The 25,758-nt window shown below is 39.3% G+C and overlaps 1 protein-coding gene across 4 annotated transcripts in view; it reads right to left on the bottom strand.

The window, feature by feature from the left end:
- Positions 1–10,127: 10,127 nt before the first annotated feature.
- LOC121673336 (USP6 N-terminal-like protein) overlaps positions 10,128–25,758 on the bottom strand; it is a 112,423-nt gene continuing 96,792 nt past the window's right edge. For all 4 annotated transcript variants that reach the window (XM_042046559.1, XM_042046560.1, XM_042046557.1 and 1 more), the window contains 2 exons: positions 24,583–24,735; positions 10,128–13,712 (listed from right to left, as the gene is read on the bottom strand). In XM_042046559.1, the coding sequence (XP_041902493.1) occupies positions 12,271–13,712; positions 24,583–24,735 (1,595 nt within the window). In that variant the 3' untranslated portion in view covers positions 10,128–12,270. The remainder of the gene's footprint in view (positions 13,713–24,582; positions 24,736–25,758) is intronic.

Here is a 25,758-nt window from a genome sequence, read left to right as displayed (position 1 = left end):
GGTGGATTCCCAGCTCTGAAGGAAGGTGTAAATAATTATTATGCAAAATGTTATGCAAGACATTCCTTCCAGACAAATGCTAGCTGAGCCATACACCTGAATATTGTCTTTAAAATATTTACACCTGTAATAGGTAAAGAAATAGACAATTTTTTCATGTATCTCATCTATAACATCTCTATATATCTCTACCAGCCAGAAAAGACACCTTCTACCCAGGTGCACAGGAAATGTATTTAATGCTGTTTTCCTCTCAAAATCATGATCAGGTTTTAATTCAGCTCCTCAGGGACAAGTGCCCACCCCATGGCTCAGTCCTCCAGGACATTCTGACTCAGACGCTGAAGTCTTTGAATACTCAGGGTTATAATCAGTAAAACACTGACATCTGAGCACACAACCAGATATGATGAGACAACAGAGTGAAGTACTCTACAAAAATCACTGTATGATGTAGAGAAAGGAAAGTTAATCTATCATGAGCCAGCACTGTGGACATAGCCTGTGGCTACCTAACAGAATACAGAGTTTCTGGGGAAAAAAATTAAGGTCTTTCACCTAACAGCAAAAAAAAAAAAAAAAAAAAAAACCAAACCCAGCAGGCATATGAAAAGTTGTGATCTGCAAAAAATCCATATAGTTAAAAGTACAAATACTTCAGTAAAAATAAAAAAGATTAAAAGCAGAGCAGGAAATGGCAAAGAGTTTCAGTCGGGTTGAAAATACAGACAATAATGGAGAGTACAAAATTCAATGAAAACTTTATAAACTTCAAGAATTCAGCATAATAAAGAAGGCAACTTGAAACAAAGAAATCCCAAGTGTCAGGCACAGCTTTATTGTTGGACATTAATGTTAAAATTGTAAACACTGATATCAAAAGGCAACTTCATGTAATCACATTAGTGGGAGATAGGAACTGGTGGGGCTTTTCCCAGCAGATTTCCCCAGGGATTAACTCTTAGCTCAATATTATTTAATATTTTATCTATGTTCTAGATGCTCATGTGAAAATTTCTGTAGATGACAAACAGATGGAATAGCAGTACATGATCAGAAATTAGTTTTACATAAGAAGCTGGGTTTGGGGATGGGTTTTTTTTGTTGTTGCTTTGGCTTTTGGATTTGGGTTTTTTTGAAAGATCACAATACAGACAAATTGATTCAAGCATAACTAAACACAAAGAAATCCTTCTGGGAACCAAGAAGACTTCAACAAAGAATTGGAAACCAAAGCATTACAAATTCTTGTCTGTCATAGAGGTCTCGATTCCACTGATCTTTGCTTGGGAGCAAAAGCTTAGTTTCATGGGTGCTTCATATTAACACACTTATTGAGCCAAAGTATTTGAATATGGCATTAAAAAATAATTTAAAAACCTGTAAAGACATGTGATATGTAGCATAGTGACCAATCAAACAGCATCAGTTAAATTTTCAATAGTTTGCAAAGACAAGACAGCAAATGCTCTTTGGAAGCCAGTGCCTTTGTAAATCCACTCTATACTGGAAATTTATTCTTCTAGACAATATTTAGGCTCTTCAGCTGTAAGTTTTAAGATTAATCTAGAAGTAGAGAACAGGAAGATGGCTAAGCTCCCTTTATTTGTTCCCATTTTTACAGTCAAATAATAGATGTATTCTTGAAAGTTTCTGTCACTCATAAAACCCACATCAAATACTGCTAAAAAACCCCAAACTCACAGGCAAGGCAGGTCAATAATGTCTCTCTATATATAATGGGCATTCACAGCCTGATCCTGCCTGTCTAGGGACAAGTGATGACCTGAGCCAGCAACCAAAGCCACAAACACAGATTCTACCTCATATGACAACTGTCCTTGACTATGTTTAATTACCTATTGAATAATCCTTTCAGTCTCACAGGACAGAGACTTGTTCAGCCTTTGTGTTCAGAGATGCTGCTGAGTGGCTTTTTATTATTGTTATTATTGTTATTTCTCTGAAAGAATCCCAGGAGAAGTTGTCTCACTTTCATAGGAGGTCTGGGTCCTCCATCTTCCACAAGCCTTTGTTGGCATCTTTGTCCTTGATTTCAGTGCTCCTTTATATCTGAGACCTCTGAACCAAAGATATGAATAACTTTCATAGATATAATAAGTTCCTTGAAGTTTGTTAGAATTAATACAATACACTTCCCTCCTGCTACATCTTTGCATTATGCTGCCACTTCAAACACAGCCCACTTAGCTTCTTCTGGAAGACTTCAGATGTCAAGGCTGTGAGGGTCCTCTTGGAGCAGCTACAATAAAAGCCTCATTTCAAATACATACTTTTAAACAACATCTTTACAGAAAAGACTCCCATAAAAATAATAACAAAAAAATAGGTTTTCATTGTGAATTAATAAATGTATTGCAGAGCGACAGGTTCATCTATATTGAAGAGAGGAAAATATTTGGTATCCTACACAGGAACTCAGAGAGAACCAACTTAGTTCAATACTTCTGAGAAGACATAAAAGCATCATCCCACATCTGTGTATGCAACAAAGAAAACAAACCTCTGAGTGAAATTAAAGATTAAAGAAATGTAATTTAAAAGAAAAATGGAAATCAGACACAGGAAGAGCTGTTTGTACAGTGCCAAGCCAGCATGAAATGTATCAGTAACAGTTATGAAGACCTGCCCAAAATTTTTAATCTCAGGCACCAAACATGCAAAGACTGACGGGTTTTTCACTTTGCTTATAGAAAATTCTCTCACATATAAACATCCCAGTTCTGCTGAGCTCAGTGGGCTTGTGCACTCTGTATTTACAGTCTTATAGGGCTGATCTGCTGTGGAAGGATTTCTTCCCCAGGATAGAAGGAACTCTCCAGCTGCAAGCAAGAAGCAGGGAAGGCTGGGCAGGTACCAGGCAAGACCCATCCTAATCTGCCCCAGCCTTTGCTGTGGTTCTGTGCCAGATGGTTTCTCAGTTCCCATGGTCAAGGAGAGAAAAACTGGGGTGGGCAGGGCTCAGTCAGCAGAGGGTGAAGGTTCCTGGCCTGGCTGTGCCCAAGCCTGCACAGGACAGAGCTCCACGGGCAGAAGGTAGGCTGGCAGCAGAAGGGGCCAAGAGCAGAAACTTGGCAATGAAAGACTCGTCAGAGATTAAAAACCTGCTGAGAGGGGCAGGGAGTGAACATCCCATGGGGACAACACTGTGGATGAGAGGGGCAGCTCAGAGCTTGCAATACTCCCCCCAAAAACATGGCTGGGTTGACTTAAGAATTGAAAGAAAAGATCTGCACACAGGAAGAGACTTAATGGACAAGGGCAGAGAGCGCTTAAATATTTAAGAATGCTCTTCATCGCTTTGAATTCTAATTAAGATAATTAAGTATTCTAGCTGACATTCTAATAAAGCTTTTTGAATTCAAAGAGCCATTCTCATTTTCTTTTGTTAGCTCTCTGCAGTGAGAGGTTCAGGTATACCCACCTCAAAGCACCACCAGCATCCTCCAGGTCTATTCAGCTCCTAGTTAGGAGAGAAAGGAAGCAGACAGTGACTGAAAAAACAATGCCTTGAGCCAAAAATAAGTCCGAAAGGTCAGACTACACTTATCACAAAATGATCAGATGGAAAATATTTGAGAAATTCTGTTCAGCACAACAAAGTGCAGTTACAAAGACACCTCAGGAATTAAATGTTGCAGAGCAGGGGAGGCACTTTAAATCTTGTTAGGCTGACAAGCATTTATTATTTTTTCACAGCAAAGGCGAAAAAGCAGGAGGAATTTCTCCCTAAGCATCCCCATCATTAACACAGGAGATAAAAATAAAAGGGCTGCAGGTTTTTCGTATAAACACCACTATCAATGAAGTGTCAGACAGAAGATGCAGGCTGGGGAGGTTTTATAAAGTAGCTCAGCTATGCTAACAGTAAAACTAAGCATCTGTTAGATGCCAAGGATATAAAGAGAGTTCTTTTCCTTTCTAAGTGACATGGACATTGGCTCCTCAAATTCTGTGAAGAATAGTGAGTACTAAGTCACTTGAGAGGTTGGACACAACTCTTTGGCCTGCTCCAGTAATTTAAAATAATTAAATGCAATTCCCTCACAGGAGCACCATCATGGAGAGTGCTCCTTCAGCACTGCATGAGCATTGTGGGTTTTTTTATGGCCAGAAACAATTCCAACCCCACAGCACTTAACTCCTACTCTATTGCTTAAAGAATTGCAAGACAGAAGTTCAGCCAGCTCACCTTCCTTTTCTGATGATAAACCCCTTAAAAATTACTGATAAACCCCAAATGACCTCCACAGGTTATGGGTTAGGCTCACAGATGGAAACACAGTCCTTGGTTTAGCTCCAGAGACACCTACTGAGGTGGTCAACTTGTCAGCTAAGATTTTGCTGAGCCCTTCCAGCAGACAGTTCACACAAGGGTGAATCCCTCTGCATACAGTACTCAGTGGATATACCCAAGTTATCTTTTAAAAAGGCAAATCCAGTTCAACTCCCTTGTTAGCAGCTGACAAGTCTTTTCAAAGGTACAGCTAACTCTCCATCTTTGGATGGGTAGTTAAGTAATTTTCCTTTATTAATCCGATCCGAGGATAATTAGCAGTCATGAAGTTTGGCTTCCCTCCTACAAGCCCCATTAGTCCAGCTGGAAAGGAAATTTGAGATCTCAGCTTAGGGTCATTTTAATATCAGAACATGATTCACTTCTAAAAGGGGAGGGAGACAAGGGAGTCTGGCCTTCCAGTTAATAATAAAGTAATTATCAGGGTTGCAGAGAACCTTATTCTGGAACTCAAAGCCCTCTGTAAGAAACCACTTAAATGAACAGGGAAAAACATCACCTGACCAACCCTATTGAGTGTTACATGAAGGTTGTAATAAAAGTGATCTGCTTATGTGCCCAAAATCACACGTTCTGAAAGCATTTCAAAGCCTTTCAGACATAACATTTACAATGATAAATGTGTGCCCAGCATGACACCCCACCCAGTCATGGAAATCATGGGGTTTTATAATGGCATTTAAAGAGCAGAACTATTTTGTTCCTTGCCTGAAGTTCGCTACCAGAACTCTTCTCTGTGTGAGGCAGACAGAGCTGCAGAACTTCCAGCAGGTCAAGTCCACAGATGTTTAAGTCCAGAATTCATGATTTTTGCCTCTCCTTTAGTATTTGGCATAATTTGGACAGAGCAGGGAGGACCAGGAGATGTGAAAACTGAATATATTCCTAAGCTTGGTCTCAAACCAAATAAACCCTGCAACCATCACCCAGGAGGGGCCACGAATACTTAAGAGCAGACAAGGGGTTCATTTCTTCCCCTGTCAGACTTGGTATGCCCAACAGAAACTGAGCACAGCAGGAAAGCAATGGGAGCAGGCAGAATGGATGCTCCCCACCTGGATGCACCGGCATGGCAAAGACCACAACAGAGGTAAATGCTGCAGTTTTACAAATTACACAGCAAAATCACAATGTGCAGCATCAAAAAAGTGGAGGTATAGCTCTGCACAACTCCAGCAGCCACAAATTACTTTCTATAGCTGTCAGTGTACTCATGCTATGGCAAGGAGAGACTGTTCCTTCTGTAGTCACTGTATGTGGTGAAATATTTACAAAGTTCTGTGCTCAGCCATCCAATAAAGGCTGGCTTGCTCCTTTGTGCTGACCAGCATCAAATTGTCAAATCATGGACACAACCTCCCACACAAGCCAGGTATCACTGGGGGAAAGAGCTCAGCACAGCCACTGATCATCCCAGCCCTTCCAATTAACGGGGTAATAAAAAAGCACCTCTATCACTTATGATGATACAGGTGCTGCTCACAGCACAACCACCAGACAGGCCTTTCTAAAGTGCTTGTGATTGGCTTTTACACTCGTAATTTCTGTTTTATGATCTCCAAATCATGTACTTGTCCCTTTTTCAGTGTTTTCTCCAAAGCAAAGTGACAGCACTGCAACTTGCAGCCAGCCTTTGAGATGGACTGGAGAATGCAATGAATTGACACAGAGCATGAAGCTCGTGACAGGCTGACATGAGAATTGAAAGAAAACTCATTCACTGGAGAAGCAAACAAGTGGACATCTCTACTGGAACTGAAAAAACTCTGATGGAAAAATCTGACACTGTAAAACCTAGGGAACAAAAAGGGACAGCACAGTGAAGGGTTTCGGGAGTTCCAGACACAAAGTCTGAACAAATGAAGGATATTCAACATCTTGAGCATTATTTGACATCAAAGAAAGATCTTCTAATGCAGTCACTCTGGAGACTGAAAGGTTGATAGGGTGAGTTGGTTCTAAGGAATACTGAGGCCAAGAGGGCTGTTTTAAAACCACTTTAATATAAACACAGTACCCAGTTTGTTTGAGTAACGAATTTCCTTCCATGATCCTGTGAAACTTCAGAAGAAAACCCAGGTGTTGCTAGAAACAGGCTTTGTACTGAACTCCACTCCCAAAGGTTTAAGGCAGTTAAGCATCACCATGTTTGAACTAGCCCTTCTGCTGCAGAGTTGTGTGAGTTTTACAATAAAACACACACTGCTGCTGAGTTCAAGGGGGGCCTTCCACCAGTAAAACTCTTCCACTTACCTGGGCTGCAAAACCCCAGTTTTCAGAGCTGGGTGCCAACATGCCTGAAAATACAGTCCAATCCACCTGATGGTAGGTAGCACTGGAGATGACTACCTAAGGTGTCATTCCCAGATCTGAGTTTTCCTTGGGGAAATATGGGAACAGGGAAGCTTAAAATGAAAGCAAAGATCAGATGAAGTAATCTAACAGACCTTTTGTTACTGAAAAAACCCAAGTGAGATCTGTTTTTTCCTAAGGGACAATAGCACAAATTATTCTAAAAGATACTGTTGAACTTGCAAATACAATTAAAGTGGATGGTTTGAACCAAAAACCAACTTAAGTTCTCCTAATTAAGGAGAGGTGCTCAGGCACCCCCCGTTCTCAGGCCAGGCTTCAATTCTTTGCCTCATTTCCAGCAGAAAAATCTGACAAAAGCAATGTATTGCCAGGAAACAAGGGGTTATTTACTTAACCAAATCAAACATTTTGGAGCTACAGCTGACCTCCTGCCAGTCTAAGCTGGCATGTTTCTGTGGCAGAACACAGCATTTTGCAAAAAAACGCTTCCTTGGCCTGTGTGTAATATGGCTTTTGGTGCTTGACTCCAAGCAGAAGCAACCTCAGCCTTCAGATTGTAGAGGCTTGTAGAAGAGCCTCCACCCTACAGCATCCTCCACCAATGGCCAAATTAAATTGCTTTCCGTCAGGAATAAACCTTACTGGAGAATTTCTGACCAACTGCAATACTGAGAATATAATTTTTTTTCCCCTTAATTTGCACATAATCTAGAAAGGAAAAGCTGAAGAGGCAAGCAATAACCTCTGATATAAACAGCAGCAAAAAGGCATCACAAAGCCTCTGAAAAACACATTGGCACACTATCAGAGAAAGAAGACAGAAGAATCACATCATGCACAGCTCACCTTGACAAGGCTGACAATAAAATCAGCAAAACAAACAAAAAAAAGGAGGAAAAGTCAGAACAAGATATCTTTGTTTTCTGATTATTCACTCTAAAGGTACCATTGATTTTCTACTAACATATTAACTCCATAAGCACGAAGAAAAGCAGTTGGTGTGAGCAGAGAGAATCAAATCACTCAGGAGAGGGGCCTACGTGTTCCCTGCTGTAGTAAGAAGTTCTCTTGGCATGAAGAACCCAGAAAATGGTGTCTTCCCCCAGATCTGGCAACCACTTACAGGCTAGTCTGAAATGACTGCAATTGTATTTCCAATTTCAATTGTTGGCCTAGGCATCTCCTCATTGCAACTCTGCCACTAAAAGCATTTGGACTGTCTTAATATTACCCAAAAGAAAAAAGAAACTGCAGAAAATTATGCAGTAGCTTCATGCCATCTAAAGAGGAGCCTGAATGATACTTGGTTAAGCAGCTGTTAAACTGTAACTATGCTACGTGTACAGAACTTTACAAAAATGCAGTATTTAAAGGACTACAAAAAAGATTATATTTTCCTCTCACTGAAGTATTGAAAGTGGAATGTTCTCTGTTGGAAATGAAGCGGTGGGCGTTTGATGGCATATTTTAAATAGTATTCTTCTTTGTGCATGCAGTGTAATGCTACCCAAGGGGGAGATTAAAAAAAAAGTCTGCAATTTGCAAGTCCATTTCAAAGTCATATTGAGGATGATGTGAAATTCAGGATAGGATTCTTGAGAGAAATCTCCCTGGAAAACGTGTATGTACCTCAGGGAAGCTTTGGATTTGCTTCCCCACACTGGAAGGCTGTTCTGTCTTTTGACATTTCAATGTTGTTTACTGTTTGCATCTAATTTTGGAATTATTCTGTGGTTTATTACAATGGTGTATCTTTGACTAGCAATAAGATACTTCTCTTCTGCATCCTCCATGATTTCTAAAAATCTTTCACTATTTGTCTTGAAACTTCTACTGGTAGTGAGAACAGAACAGTTACTTTTACAACAAGGGATTCATCCTGCTGACAGATATAACAGAGGTAACTGGCATTTACACATCTTGGCCCTGAGAAAAACAGGCATGTCCACACAAGTCTGATCATTTTGAAGCTTTAAGGCTTTAGGAAGTCGTCAGCAGGATTCGGAGGGAATACTCTCCTTAATAAACTTCTGGCTAAACAGGTTTTCTCTTTCCTCAGTGCTGCCTTCCCTAAAGCATTACAGACTGGCCACAGATGGATCTGGGGAGAAGGAAAGGTAATTTTCCTGAGGTCAGATTCTCTTCCTTAGGTCCCCAAGCAAGTGGGTGTTTAGATTCCGATTCATCACCAAATCTGATGCCAGAATCTTCCTCTGCATCAGCTGAGGAAGAAGGAGCAGGGATGGCTTCTGTCTTCACTTGCAGTGCATGAACATGTCCTGGTTATACAGGTAAGCAAGCAGCTGGATCATGCAATCACATCCCACTCACCAAAACGGTTAAGAGCACCATGATCCTTCCTGTCCTTCTTCCATGGCCACAACAATTTGCACTGCACAAGACTGAAACGCTTCAGTCCAGCACTGAGGTCATTAGATCCAATCTAGCACAGCATCTGAGTGAAAGGAAAAACAACCACAGAAGACCACAACATATACTCAAGGTCCTTTCTTTTCCTCTTAAATCCTAATTAGCTTAATTTCACTAAATTTTTGCCATACAGAAGTTAGACATGTCTCCTTACTTAGTCTTCTGTGTTCTTCTGTGTTAATTCTCCAAATCCCTATGCTGAATTTGTCTCACCAACCACAAGGAAAGCCGTGACAACTAACTTGGACAAGAAACCTACAGTTTATACACCTCAAAGCAGAGATCTTGGAAAATTATGAAACCATATGAAGAAAAAAAAGGTCTCAAGTATTTTATGTTGATACTTACCACTCCACTGTCTTCAGATCAAAGAAAACAGTGACAGCAAAGCTCTTACGAGGATATCTAATCCATGACACTGAGATGATTCCCTCCATCAGCAAGGCACTGGCAGAGCTGTGTCTCACTTCACTCTCCATCAAGTGGGTTTTGTTACTGGTATGAATGACAGACTCAAGTCTGGCTGTACCTTGAGCCTGGTTTGTCCAGTTAAATGAAAATAAAAATAAAAATGTATTTTGCACTACGAACAGATGACACATGGTTGGGCTGTCTTTTTTTAAAAAAAAAACTCAACAGCATCCTCCAAACACGTGAGAGATGGAAGCCACAGTCAGACTATTATTTTGCACCTTGATCAATGCAACTTTGCAAATTCCTCATGCCAGTAATTCTCTTTCAAACTGATATTGGGTGAGATTATTAGAACAAAAAAACCCAGTAAATTATGATCATAGTTTATGCTCCTAGCTTTTGCAAATGATAGGCTAAGGTTTAGCAGTGTAATAAACTACAATCAATGATCTTGCCGCTTCTGCAATAATGCAAAAGCACTATATAGATTGTATCCAGACTGCTCAGTATAAAAATAAACATGTACAAATTAAATAGGCTACATCATATATATACATGATTCATTTATGAAAAGCAATTATTTGTGCTGAGAATAGAAAAAGTCCAGTTTGGAGCTAATCAAATAATTAAGAATAAAGACAAAACAACATAAGCTTAATTATTATTATTTTAACATGTTAAAAATACAGTCACATCAAAATAGGGTACACAGTTATAAAACTGTTGCAGATGAAATAAGAAAATAGTGTGTATATATTTTATATATAAAAATCTACAGTATTTACTAATGCTGATACATATTTTGGAGCCTCATGTTGTTTGCACAAATAAATTGTACAGCCTCGTTATGAATTACAGAACCATCATTAAACACTGAGATTATTACACTTAGCCACAATATTATATACATACATTTCTAAGCTGCTGTAAGCAATCAGAACTAAAGTAAGCCCAAGTCATATTTATCTTCACAATTTTAGTTCAGGATTTCAGTGTAGTGCTTGGCTACAGTTACTTCACTGCCATTTGCAATTTTTAAACCATAAAATTGCCCAGTTATTAAAAATTACATCAGACACGTTATATACATAAAAAAAAAAGTTTTGAAACAAACTAAGTAAATGTTACTTCCACTTGTAAAAATTGTTTTACTTCTGTACCTTAAAACTTACAGAGCCAACCTGCAGCAATAATAGGCACTAAAGCTCATTCTTTAAAGGAAAAAAAAAATAATATCCATTTCTATGTTTTCAGTTAACAAACCTTACAAAACAAAAGGGAACAGGACAACCTTCCAAACCATACCAAACTGGTGTTGATACCAATGTTTAGTACTTCAGTATTAGAGAAATCTCTCAGTTCAGCACTCCAAGGACCTCTTCTGGAGAGACCCTCCTCTGCCTCAGCTCCCCGTGAGAGGTCAGAGCGTCCTGCAGCTCACAGGACTACATCCTACATGTGCCACTTCACCTGCTTTTAATTCCACCCCCAATTCACAGTCAAAGAAAGGACAACGCAAAGTAGAAAAGGCTGCAAACACTAATTAAAATTACTTATATTAGCAGGAGTTTAAGGTTCCTGTTAACAACAGTCAGCGTCATTTTAGTGTAAAACACCGCGCAGTGCGAGCAGCCCGACACCACAGCAGCACAGGGCCCAGCACAGACACGAACCCGCTAGCAATTTGGGGGGGAAAAGGGCAAAAACACAACAGAATCCACTCGACAAAGCTTAAGAGAGGGGACATTGCATACTCACACAGCTTGGGGAATATCAAGCCTGGAGCAAAGCTCAGACTCCTGCATGCACTTCACAGAGGTGCCAAGGAGCTGTGCAATTCTCTGATACCTGTGAGATTTGGCCCTGCAACCAGTTTTAGTCTGACAGCACAGCATGGCAAAAAGTGAAGGGCGCAGCACCATTTCTGTATCTGGCATTAGTCTCACTGTGCTCCAGTATTTTGCATATAGAATGACATTCTGAAGGTAGATTTGGGTGAGAAGGTACAAGTTCTCCACTTTCGATGCACCTAAAAAACCCCTAAACACTGCCCTGAATTTAAGCACCATTTCTTAGCCAGATTAGAGAGACATTTTTGGCTTTCTGCTTTTGCCTGCCTGCTCCTTCCTGCTGTGGAAAATGACAAACAGTAGTCAAAGGAGAGGAAATTAACTCTCACATATGATTAAATTAATAATCCCAAAGCATCTCTCCTGCCCAGAACAGATACTGGGATGCTGAGGCAGCTGTATAAAAATGACAGAAATTCCCATTCAAAATGAATGGCTTCTCAAATAAATTACAAAGAAAAATTAATATGAAATAAAAGTACTTCACGAGCTTTGCCCAAAGTTAAATGCATTTACATTTAAACTCTTTAGCTCTTTTCCATATGAGTTTGTGTACTGTAAGTGCACACTCACACAGGCGCACACACACAATCCATACAGTGCATTAACAATGTCAGTCAAAATAAAACTTTTCAGTGTGTTACAGATTTTAGGCAGAAGGATTGTAACACAAGTTATTTAAACGTAAGGAGCGATGACAGCATGAACCACATGACATATATGAGCTTATTGCTATGTCTATGTGCATTAGATCACTTCCAGTAGCTTCCATGCAAGTCCAAGAACTCCACCAGCCTTCAAGCAAAGTCTGAAACATCTCTGAAATAGTGTCATTATTTTTGAACTGACATGAACCATCCACATTTCAGAGAACTGAGGTGGTAACACAGTACTGTTCAACTGGTTTTGGTTCTTGCCATTTTACTAAGCTCAGCCAGATTCTCAGAGAAGCACAGATTCATGCATAGACAATCCATCAGTTCTGTTCCGATAGGGTTGGGCTTGAGCTGACGGGCTGGAATATTGGTACTGTGGGGAACCATTCTCTTCAAAGGCTGGGGAAGTCCTGTATCTTACTGGACTATCCACAGAAACAGCAGGAAGACTGTGGTCTTGTAAAGGTGTTGACTGAAAATGCTGGTATTTCTGGAAATTATCCAAGTGGCCTTTGTTAAGGTCTTGGCTCCAGGGCTGCCTGTAGAGTTCGTGTCTGTAGACAAAGGTGGCGTCTGGCCACTTTCTCTCCTCTGGTAAATAATCTGCTGGAGGGATTATGAACTTGACACCTGGGGAGGACCTCGAGTTGCTGGTATAAGCATCGACAGGAGCAACTTCTGTCTGAGCAGGGGCTGGTGAAAGAGGATTTTGGCGACTGGCAGGATAGGAATTCATTTGCAGTTTATTTGGGGAATAATCGACTGATATAAAAGGAGGGTATGGCCTTCCAGAGGGGCTGGGTCGATTCCCGTGGTAATGCAGAGGTGCAGAACTTGTACTGCCTATATTGGAAACATGCTTTGGAGAATTCCCATAGTAAGTAGGGGGATTACTATAACCTGGCAGTGGCTGTTTTACATTCAGTCCATGAGGTGGGCCATCAGACTGAGATGCGTATTTTGGAGATCTGGGTTGTGAAGTGAAGGTGTAATTATTGGGTATTTTTAAAGGAGCTGGTATTTTTTCTATTTGCTTTCTTGGACTGTTAGAAAATGCTACCTGCCTAGGACTCTGTGGATGAACTCTCTCAAGCATCTCTTCAACAACATTCTCATTCTCAGTTTCATCATCTGAAACATTGTCGTACTGAGATGCATTAGACCCTCGCTTACCTTCATCAGCATCCAAAACCCTCACCTTTTGCTTTACATTCAAAGGCTGCATTTCTCCAGGACTTGGTGGTGGGCCCAAAACCAAATGGTTTACTGGCTTCCCTTTCACCTCTGCAGTAAGTTGCATTGTCTTTTCCATTATTTTGATATCAGACGGTTTATTCCACTTAGGTACAAACTCCCTTCTTGTATTGGAAGTAGCATTAGAATTTTGATTAGCAGCTGCATTATTGTATAGACTCGAATTGTCTGGCTCTGTTGGTGGAGGCTTTTTTCTGGTATCTACCTCACTCTTAGGCAAACTGTTTTGTGTCTCTATTGGTTGAATCTTTTGCTGTTTTAAGGAAGGTTTCTTTTCCACAGAAATGTTTCTTTTTCGGTCATTTGGTGAACTTTCTGGTGGTTCTTCTGTGGATGGTCTTCTCTCTGTCCTTCTTGCTGCTTGTGTACCAGTACTGTTCTGTCCATTAAGCACTGGAGTGGAGTTAAGCACAGAAGGCTGAGGTCCTGATGGAATCTGCCCCAATGGCTTCTTTGGAAATTCATCTTCTTTACCTAAAACAAGAACAATAATAACATAAATTCACCTTTGCGCAGAAGCCTTCTTTGACCTTTTGGTCATGTAAGCAAAAATAACTACAACTTAACTGGGCCTCTCTCTGGGTCACCATTCTGCTGGACACCTCAAAGGTTCTTCTGTACACTGACATCAAACAGAGATTTTCTTTAACCTCTTATCCCAACCAGTTTTTCCTCCCTACAGCTCATGCAATCTTACCAAGCTTTTGCTCTGTCATGACACTGCTGAAAAAACCCCCATTTTTCTAGATGACATGCTGGTTACAATACCTACTCTGTATGGAAGCCTCCTCACACTGTCACATTAAGCAAACTACTTTGTCCACTTTAAAAATCCTTCCCAATATCCCTCTCCCAACTGACTGTTCTCCATTCATTCATCTTTTCATGTTCACCTCTAGCAAGCTACACTATCAGCTCCTCCCTCACATGCACAAAGCTCCCAGATGACATCTTTGAACTGTCTCTCACTTCCGTTTTTAGGTGGAGCTCCTCATTAACATCTGCACAATTAAGACCTTATTCCTCCTAAAACCCTCCCTGCCTAAAAATTTCATCCTCAGTAGTAAAAACCTCCAGTAAAAGGCTCTAGACACAGAATTTTTTTTTCAGTTCAGCTTTTTATCAATACAGAACAACTGAAGCAGCTGACACCAATACCAGCTACGTCATGGTTTCAATTGAGTGTTCCGTGGCCGAGTTTTGCCAAACACAAGGACATCATTTACAGGACAAGGACATGAATGGAAAGTTCTCCCAGACTGGAGCTCAATACATTGTAACAGCCAGTGGTAAACATCAACTGTGTGGGGACCCATAGCAACCCACACTGACATACAGAAACAATAAAGAAGCGTTTCACGGCACTCGATGCTGCTCACAGAACAACTCCCATCAAATCTTCTACTGCAGTCCTTCTCCTTAGCAGTCAACGCCCTTCATAATTGCAGCCAAAGTCTTTTGTCATATCTACTTGCATATAACTTATTTAATTGTGTAATCCATTACTTTCCCATTATAAGAAGAAAAGGTCATGCACTTCCCATTAAATGTATTAATCTAGATTTAATTCATTTGATGTTCAGCATTTAAAAAAAAAAAAAAAGTTTTAAAGTCAGCATTACCAAACAAATCCTACTTACTGTGTACCTATTTGTACAGCAGAAGCTCTGCTGTAAGGAGGAAAACAGAATGGCTACCCTTACTTAAGTGCTATGCAAAATAAATTACATAAAATGGCTGTTGGTAAAATAATCAGAGTTAGCACCTCACTTTGTAGCTATTTGTAATTTAAATTCTTTTTGTTTGTCTACAAGGGTTCACAGGAGTGAATACACACAAATGTCTCTCCCTGACAAGTGCTGTGGTTACAAGTGAGCTATGTTCATTTATACAGGCATGAGCAGGAGCTCAATCTTTGATGAGTGGCTCATGATACAGATACACTGAGGAAAGCCAGCAGCCAAGGTCACTGTTATTTATTATAACAGCATAACAAACTACCAGCACAGATCAGTTGCTGTATAAACTAAATGAAAACTCAGAGTTTGAGCCAGCCAGGCCATAGCAGGAAGACAGCAGAGAGGAACACAACAGTGCTGTGTGTCACGACAAGGTAACTAAATAAAAGCACTTAAGAGAAATAGTCTGGCTTTGCCAAACAATTAAACTAGTCTTTTCTTGATTTTTCTGCCTAAGAGCCAAAGATCATATGGAAACCTACCCTTTGCTTCAGAAATAACTTCAGAAACCTCACTTCACATATAGCACATGGTGGGGCCTAACCTCAGCATTAGGCTCCAATGAGCAGCTCTGAAATTTTAAGTCTGATGTTTGGCCTCTTTCCATATGGGCCCCCCCACTATTCCCAGATGAGGCTAAAATCTGGAACAGGGCTCTCAGATCCGCACTCCCCAGCAAGGGAGTGCTCCACCAGTGGAAGAACAGACGAGGGGACAAAGGAAAGAGTTGCATGGATGCTGTAAAAAAGGGTGATTTAACAGCTCCTCAATACACTGACTGCTGCACCAGCCTCTCCAAAATTGTCCTTTAGTCTTTATGAATAGGAGTTCACTTTCTGAACTTGATTCTGTTTGGCAAGAGGCATTTGTATCACTTAATTCCATCTGCATCCTCAAATACAGGGTTAGGCAAAGCTGAAGATCTTGTCTCCTAAATAAAAGTGCATTTTGCACATAATAAATATTCCTGATATTCAAACCATAGATTGCAGTGCTTTCAGTCTTACTAATCTTGAATGTGAAAATAGCATGAAGTCTGAATTAAGAAAAAATACTCTGGTATGTACAAAATATATACCAAAAACCTGCCACCTAAATCATACAAAACTAATCTTTATAGGCTGCTAATCCGTTTATAGCCTCCAGGAGATCCAAAGCAGTTACGCAATAGCACAAGAAAATGGCTCTGCAACATCTCTAAATTATTTAATTTCTGTCCTTGTATGCAAGACATGTTTTAGAAAAAGTGTTTACTTTCTTCCACACTTGAAGTTAAAATATTCTAATCATATATATAAAAATCTGAAGACCAGTTCCTCTGGTAGCTGCAATGCTTCCTTCATTTGCCCAGGGTCATCAAAAGCATGAACTGATTTCTTTTCTCCCAGCTTTTACTCTAAGAAATGCCCACAGAGCAATAGGAGATCCTCTAAATACACTTGGTTGCACAATAAAGGTGGGGTTTGTGTGAGTTTTTGGTTTTTAATTTCACACACTTAAGGTTTCCTAATTACAATTAAGCTCTAATAAACCCAAGTGAGAATACTGCAGCCATTTTTATTGAATTCTACCAAGGCTGCTTTGCACCACCTTTCCTTCTCATTTCAGGGTAAAGGAACACCCTACAAGCAGGCATATGTGGGCTGCATGGTCCAGATGATGTATCCTGTAACACAAATTACAGCTGTAAAATTACCAGAGAAATCTTGCCATGTCTGTAGTGAAATTGTTAGAATTCAACACTAATTCAAATCCTGAGCAACAAGGAAAGTGGTGCAAGACAACAGCTCATTTAGAAGAAAGCCTCTGCATTTTAACAGCATGATACCATGTTTATAGGCTGGTAACACCAGAGCTTAGTGCTTTCAGGGAAAACAAAATACAGAACAATGAGAACGTGTGGAAGGAGGCTCAGTGGGGAAAAGAAGAAATACAGGTTGAACCTTAGCCACAGGGCTACCACAGAACTCGGTTTAACTTGACCTTGGACACAAACAAGTGGCACTGGTTGCTCAGTCACCCACATCTGCTTGTGGAACTAAGCAAGGCCACATTGCTGGAGGTATCAACTTAGGAATTAAGGCTACCAGAACAGGCCTTGTTCTGGTTCAAAGGTGCTCCAGCACTGATCACCTTCTGCCATAAAAAGTGCTGGGAGGGAAAGAATTGTGTAAGGATCTATTACGCTCCACCAAAAAGACATCCTGCAAACCAGTCGCCTTTTAAAGGAAATTTTTTTGAAACTGAAAAATGGCTACTTAATTCTAATTTAAATGTACAAATCATACCTAAATGCCCATACACACACACATGCAAACAGTTGCCAATTCCAGTGAAACTAATAAATACTTAAAAAAAAAATAAGAAGTTCAAAAAAGTTCACAAAATAAACAAGTAGAGGATAACCAAAATTACCACGATGCACATGACTACAATGGGACACTCTTCCAATGCACAAATAGCATGCCAACTGTGTTGGGAATACTTTAAGCCATCCACTATCAGCAGTAACAGCAAGAAACCCATGATGCTGCATGCTGGCAAGAAAGAAAGAAAAAAGGTGGTAAAAGCAAAAAGCTGAGGAAAAGAAACCATAATGCAAATGCAAACAAAAGAAACCAAGTCACAACAAACATCTCTACCTGAAGAGGTGCACAAACAGCTTGCCAGACAAGCATGCAAAAGCACCAATTCCTTCAAGCCACATTTCTTTTATCTACCATTTTTCCACTCCAAATCTGCCTAAAGCCTCACATACAATTCTCAACCATCTCCTTTACTACTTCAACTAAACTCACGGTTCCAACTCCTCAGATCTGAACACGGAGAAATTTTATTTGGGTGTTTTCAAGGAAATTCAATTGAATACCTGTTTGTGTTGTTGATCCAAGATCTGAGTTAATTCACTGTCTGGATATATCTGTCTGACAGAATAATGGAGAAACTGCTGATTTCTACAAGAAGTACTTTTGGGACAAGTGCTTTTCTATACGATCTGTGATGTTTACATACAAGAATCGAAAGCTTTTTAAAACTAGTTGTTAAGACACAGCTGTCTAGTTCAGCTGTGACTGTTTTGACCTCTACAATCACCCAAATGTCCCTTTGTCCTCTGAAGTGATCTGGGCAATGAGATTTTTCCCAAGTTGCCAGTATTCCTGTGAGATATGGATATCTCTACTCTCATCTTCTCTCCTTCCTTCCTTCAACGGAGTAGGTTTCTAGACAGTTTAGTTACTGGCTTTTCCCAAAGACAAGCAATATAATAGCTTGTATCAGAATTTACAGAGCAGGAACTATAGATTTTCTATTTTTCCTTTAAAAGAAAGGCAGTGGTTTAGTTGGCTTCTATGCAGTATAGCATAAAATAAGCAAACAACAAAGGAAATAGGGTGAAAAATGAATGAGGAAGGAGAGTAATGGAAGTGGAGAAAGACAATTTAAGCAAAACAAGAACAATCAAATGCTTGTTTGTTGTTGCCAAACATATTCCCTGACATGAAAAGGAGCAAAGCAAATATGAGCAGATCTGACTGTTCCCCAAAAGGTAAGAAATACAAGTCATATAAAAGAAAGTTTGCCTCCTGACTTCCTCCTGCTCAAACAAGCCTTGGCCACCACCCAGTGGAAGTCGAACTCCACTACAAGACTTTTACAGATAATTGCTTCAGGAGGCACTAACAGCCTCATGCATCGAGTAGCAGACGTGTAATTGGAGTAAAGTGCTTTAAGTGCTCTCTCCGGTGAATAACAGTCTAGTCCTTAATTTCAGCACCAGAATACATGCACTTTGACTGTTCTAACACAATTTTCAAGGATGGTAATGGTCATAAAAACAACTCTTAAAATGACATCTTGAAATTTTGTGTTTATTTTCCACCAGTGACATCCCATCTTCTTTGGTTTACAAGTCCAGGAGAATTTTAAAGAAATTTAAGTGCCTGCACTAGAAGCTCAAGCTGCTGTCTGAAAGTCAACCTCCGGTCCTCCTCTATCACTGGCAAAGGAGTTGCTAAATGAAATACTGCTGGACAACTTGAAGGGAGAACAAAAAGCACTCTTTGCCCCTCTGATGCTGTGTCACTTTTGTAGTACTGACAGTAAGGAGAACTTATTTTATGAACATCTGCATTCAGATAAACAACAGAAATTTCAACAGATTTAGTCATCAGCCAGAAGATATAGGTGACCAGCTGCATGTCTGTAAGGTGCCCTTGCAAAAAAAGAAATTTGTAAAATTAGCCACTGTGCTTTACATTCCTAATTCCACATTTCTTCCAGAAAATATACTTCCTTGAAAAGTCAGTTTTAAACAGCAATACTAGAAATGACCACCAACACAACCATCTGGATCACGTGTTTAAAGATCATGCACGTTTTAAACAGTAAAGATTTTTAAATGATGCAAAGCCAACACCTAAAACTGCTGAGGATACATACAAACTATATTAGTATAATTCCACGTATTATTTTAGTTCACAGTCTTGTAAAATAGCTGCATCACACAAGAAACAAGGCAGAAAAAATAGTTTAGTTGATTAAAACATGAAGTGCATTGTCTGAAATAGCTACTTGTGTATTCTTGAAGTACAAGAGAAAAATCCAAAATTCCTCTGAAACAAAACACAACCAAAAGAAAGACACCATCAGAAACAGGAAAGTCAAGCTGAACTACGTATTTCTATTGTTTTGGCTGTCAAAAGGCTCATTAACAGGAGAGACCAGACGATATTTAATAGATTACTAAGGTAGTATAATACATTTCTCCACTATCACCGAAGACTATGTAAAATAGGTAAGTAAATAAAAGATACTGATAATAAATTTAATAACATTTAACTTCAAAGATAAATATCAGATAAACATTTAAAAATTTATGGCAAATGCAAGATTCAAACTTTACTAGTTTTCCCTGAATACAGAAAAGATTGGGAAAACTACAAGAACTGCAGTTTAAAGCTGGTGTTAATCACAAGGACACACGCAGATTCCAAATTTGCCAATATTGCTTTAAAATTAAGGTACAAGACCTTTATCTCTGTTTTAAGGCTTTCAGCTGCTGTAAAGTCTATTAAACTTCCAGTGCTAAAAATCCAACTCAGGACCCCTCTGCCCTTCCCTTTTCAGGACACCTTATATTAAAACACAGGTGAGAAATTGTCTCAAGAACATACCTGAGGGGCTTCAAGACTTGAAGGTGGCCCTGGCTGTCTTGTTTACAAAGCACTGGATTAATAAACTGTTTTCAGCAACATATTTTTAATATGGAACTTTCACTGGTAAGCACTTCTGTTTATTAAAGTCAGACACTATAAAAATCTATCCATATATAAATATTGTTTATTAAGCATTGCATTATTCATGTAGTCCTACAGGAAAAAATTACAGCAAAGCTGGAAATTCTATCCATATCTTGTGAGCATTTATAGAATTTAGCTGCTGTTTTAAATAACAGACAAGGAAAGAATCTGCATCGAGGAATTTTGGAAATCAGTGGTGTATACCAAGAAAGTTCTTCTCATTATGGTCTTAACATCATCCTTGAATTAAGGAAGAGACTGTTGAATCTACACTGGATCTGGCTCCAGAAGAATATGTAAAGTCACACAGATTTAGGTGAGAGAGCTGTTCAAGAACCAGCCATGATGTGGACACCTTTCATCATGTTCCAGGCAACCCAGAAAATACCAAATGCCTTTTCTTCTTTTTGAGGGTGTGTCAGAGAAGTACCTTCAAGGACAGTTTCTATGTACAGCTGTCACAGCCTCCCTTCTCCAAGGTCTCAACAACCACAGCCTCCCAGTAAGAGGTGTGCTTATCACACAGCCCCCCATCTCCAGAATCACAGGAAGAGAGGGAACCCACCTTGGGTTCCTGTAGGAAAAGCACTGGAGTTCCAAGCCATCCTCTGGAGGTTACAGTTGCAAAGTATGGGCTACCCTACACTGGTCAGCGCTCAACTAGAAATCAGCACAGAAAGCAGGAAAAATCCATGGTTTTCTTTATGCTAAACAACCCTGGTATTGACAAAAGCAGCTCACTGACATCCAAAATTAGCAAGATCCCCTTAACACCCATGTTTTCTGGCTGAGCATTTTAGGGGCTTTATCGGTGAGAAAATGTTAAACAAGTCCCTTCCTTCTCTGCTCTGAAGGGAACAAGGAGCTCCTTAATTCAGTGAGAGAAGCCATAGAGGAAGTGAGCCAGAGAAAGCTACATCAGACATAAACAGACATCCACTTTAAAGTAACACGAAAGTTATTACCTCTTTTAATATCCTACTGCAGCTTACCCTACTAGGGCAGGAAAATCTATACAGCCTAACAAAGGATGCCAGATGGAAAATTCCACTGAGCTTAATTAGCTCACTGCTATTCCTGGATGACTGATACTGATGCAATTGCAAGATGAAGATTTTTTTTCTTTTTTCCTAACATGCATTTTTACTTTAGTTCTTAAAGGTATAATTCTTGCTCAGTGAAAAAAATAAAAAACGTACAAGACAGGAAGCAGTGCTTTGATTTTAGCTGAGAAAACTAAAATAAACATTATTTTCTCAGGCTATTAAATGAGCAGGCTAGTGTTTTTTGTGTCTGTACCACATATAATAGTTTCATATGTTTTAGATTAAATTAGGAGAAAAACAGTAAGACTCAAGGTAGTAAAGACAGTAGAGCCAGACATCTCTATGGAGTTTACATGGCCAGGTTTTGGCAGCCTGTGGGAGGGACCCCAAGCTGGAGAAAGGGAAGTGTGAGGGAGTCCTCACCTCGGGAGAAAGAAGCAGCAGAAACGATGAACTGATCACAACTCTAATTCCCTGCCCCTCCCTGTGCTGCTGGGGAGGAGGAGGTAGAAAAAAAAATGGGAGTGAAGTTGAACCCATGAAGAAGGGAAGAGTGGGGGAAGGTTTTTTTAAAGATTTTATTTCTCACTATCCTACTTTGATTTAATTCATGATAAATTCAATTCATTTCCTCAAGTCAAGTCTGTTCTGCCCAGGATGGTAAGTGCTGAGTGATCGATCCCTCCCTATTCTTATCTTGATCCAGAAGTCTTGTTTTGTTTTGTCTCCTCTGCCCAGCTGAGGACAGCACACGGTATCCTACCAGGATCAACCTGCCACAACACATGAGCAAAGCTGAATGTCTAGAGAATGTTCAGAACCTGTAAAAGAATATTGCTTGAAGACAGTGATTAATAAAACCAAGATTAAGAGAGTGCAGAAAATTCTAAAAAATAAAATAAAACCAAAGGCTTATGAAGTTCCTATGAAGAACGAATGAGGCAGCCTCACTCAAGCAGAGATAAGAGCAGACAAATCAGCTAGATTCCCAAGGATTAGGATGAAGGCATTTTATTTTTATTCTGTGTAAGGTTAAGTAATGTTCCCTTCTACCCCTAGCAAAAACATACCACACAGAAAGGCTTGTCCAGGCTAGTTTGAAACCAAAAAGGAAAAAGCTCAATTCCAGCATCAAAATACACTTTATTTTGGCTTTCGTCTTCCTGTTTTTTAAAATTAAACTTCCCTCATTCATGCTGAGGGGAAAAAAAACCAACACACAAAGACATTTTGTTACCAATGTTGCTTTAGCTACCAAAATTAAGAACCAATGTGGCTCAAAACAATTAGCATCCTGTCAGCTCACCATATCAGAAGTTACACCTAAGTGTGCACAGTATGAAATCAAACAACTGTATCCCACTGCCAAAGTGTCTTGGCAAGAAGACACAGTCACCATTCCTTGCTGTTGGTAGCCACAAGAAGACTCCTTGAGTCTCACATTTTCTGTCACAAGGTGGGTGACTTACGTCACCTCAATTGTCCTTGAATTTTCTGTGATAATCCACAGTATTCTCAAACAAACTTCCATCTGAAGGCATTTTATGTTCTACCAAAACAAAGGCCTTAAAACATAAATAAGTTAGGAACACACTTTCTGCCTTCTGAATCAAGAAAATTTCCAGTAAATTCTGTATTTTCCACAGAGAAGCTCAACACAACCTACATGCACATGATTTTCTAGGCTGGAAGATAAACTAACTCTATCAAGTAGCAAACTACAAAAATCTTTCCCAATTCTTCCCCTACCACAGTTTCAAGTGGAACTTTTCACTGATGAACTTTACTTTAAAACATCCATAAAAAAGTCTACGCATCGACAAACAACTGAAGTTGTTGGGATAACCCCCTCACTGCTGAAACACAACCATGGAGAACTCTGTATTTAAGATTTAAGAGACAGGACTCCTGTGATCTATGTAACGTGGTGGTGTGGAGCTGATGTTAAAGGACACAGCTGCTCATATTTGTCACCACTGTGACAAGATGCCTGAGACAGCACGTGGCTGAAGAGCAGTGACAAAGAGCAACTTCTTCTGAAGAGAAAGTCAAGATTGAAACTTAGCTTGGGGAAAAAAAGATGGAGAGAAGGTAGAACAGGAATGCTGTGGTGAGAAAGGGGAAGCAACTGATTAAAAGGTGAAAGACTTACACCTACTGTGGCTGGAAGAAATTCTGCTGGACAGATTGTACAGAAATTCAGGAAGAGGGTAAAACACAGGAATATGGAGCAAGAGAAATGGAAACGCTGACAAGAACCAAAAGAAGAAACAAATATACGGAAAGTGTTTGTACTCCATAGGAACAGATCTGCTAAGAACCAGATGAAACAGGTATTTACTTGTGATGAGTAGTTCTGACACAGGCCAATACTGTGTGCAATAAATAATATCTACAGAAACAGAAAAATTAAGTTCATTAATGAAAGAATAAATTATCACAACAATGCTACACAGGCAATCTTTATTCTGACACTTCTTAACTTCTGAAAGCTAACCATAGCAGCTTTATTAAGTTAATTCAAGGTAAATTCTGCCATGTTTGTAATTTTTAAAAAAACATTTTGTCACATACTTTCCTACAGTTAGCAAGGATAAAGTAAAAGGGCTCTGAGTAATCACAAGAAAAATTCTAATTAAAGACTATGGAGATAGGGATAGAAAAGAGAATAGAATCTTAAGAGGAAGAAGAGATCCCATACACTTCATAAGCAGGGCCACATGAAACAACCATCTCTTATCTGTAACCAAAAAGTACAAACACTAAGAAGAAACAAAGAAAACTATTCAATTAAACACCCAGAAGGTCTATCTCTTACAAGAAATTAAAAATCTGGATTTGACTAACAGAAGAAGCTATTTGACCTGAAGTTTGGTCCATATCTAATCAATCTACAAAACAGTCTGGATTCTCAGGCAATGTAGTGTTTCAGACACTTTGAAACCTTGGTATGTAATCCTGTATCTGAAAGGTTTTATAAATTCAAGTTAATAAAATTACCAGTACATGGTATTTTTCAAAGTGCTTTGCTATTAGCTTAAAACCAGTAAACAAAACACCAAAAGAAGAGGAAATTCATGAAAGGAAAAGTGCTGATTTTACACTGTAAAATATTTTTGGGTAAAAACTCCCCAAATTTATGCAGTGATGGAGAGGAAAATATTTGCGCAGTTTTCAACAGCATGAATTAACATTTAAAAAACTAACAATGTGTGAACAGTTGCAAATATCTAACTCTGCATATGTGCAAGTTTCTTACCAGCTACTGGTAAATCCAGCTTTGCTCGTTTCAATTCTGATATAGAATTTTGGAGCTGCTCTATTACAAAGTCATCTTCATAGAAGAAATCCTTGGCTAAAGACTCCTGCAGAAATTCTACAAGCTCTTCCATTTGTAATTTCATCAGATGCTCTATATAAGGAGAAAATAGTACATAATACATTAAGATATCTTGATAATGAACACTCAAAAATGTACTTTAGTCATTAGGTGCTTTTGTTTTCAAAGCAGAATGAAAAACACTTGTTAATTAGGCAGATAACAGATTTCTACAACCAGAGATCTAAAAATACATTAAAAATTCACTTGCAAGTCACCATGGAAATCCTTTCTACACGTTATTCTCTACTTAGAACAGTGCTTTCCAAAACGGGGCATCTGCAGAAAACTAACTACAAGTCATCCTCCTTCAGCCTTCTCATCTCCAGCAGCTTCAGGTCTTTATTTGTCAGCCTGCATCCTCAACTTACAAACACTGCTGTAGATCAGTACAATATACATCATCTCTCTTATTAGGAGCTCTGAAAAGCAGAAAAACATTTTAAAAATCACTGTTTACAGTACCCTCATTCAGAACTGAATTAACTCCCAATGAAATGATGATGGCAGCTCACTTCAGAACTGTTGCTTCAGGCTCTCTGAAAATTCAGGTCACATTTTGAAAGTCATTTTACAGTTATCAGACTATTTTTCTTTCTCTTACAGCAGTAAGGTCATGTGGATTGCAAGGCTGTAACTGCATACCTATGTCACTTTTTTCATCATTTGTATGTCATCCAAAGTTTCAGAATGTATGATTTTAATATGGAAATCACAAAAAAATGTTTTGGTGCTGTAATAAAAATGCTCTTGGCATGTATTCCACAATGACACTTTGACTGGATAGCTATACCATCCACATTTTTGAGGGTAGACAAGAAACTGGAAAACAAATCAGAATCTGTCTTCTACCAGCTTCTCATCTCCTCTGTTGCCGTGAGGTTCTCTGTGTTTGATCATGGAGGAAGTTGCTGTGTACTTGCTAAGCAAGCAAATCCACACTCAGACTTTTTCCTCAGGCCTTCCCATTAAAAGAGTGGAGAATAACAAAAAACTTCCAGGTAGACGTCTATTTGCAAATAAAGAAAAACCAAAATGCTAAGCCTAATGATTTGC

Source organism: Corvus kubaryi, unplaced genomic scaffold (assembly GCF_017639235.1).
Source record: "Corvus kubaryi isolate FWS band 111438036 unplaced genomic scaffold, C.kubaryi_AGA036_p1.0 65360, whole genome shotgun sequence".
Taxonomy (NCBI): Eukaryota; Metazoa; Chordata; class Aves; order Passeriformes; family Corvidae; genus Corvus; species Corvus kubaryi.
The sequence above is the reverse complement of the archived record's forward strand: the minus strand, read 5'-3'. Positions and strand labels throughout refer to the sequence as shown.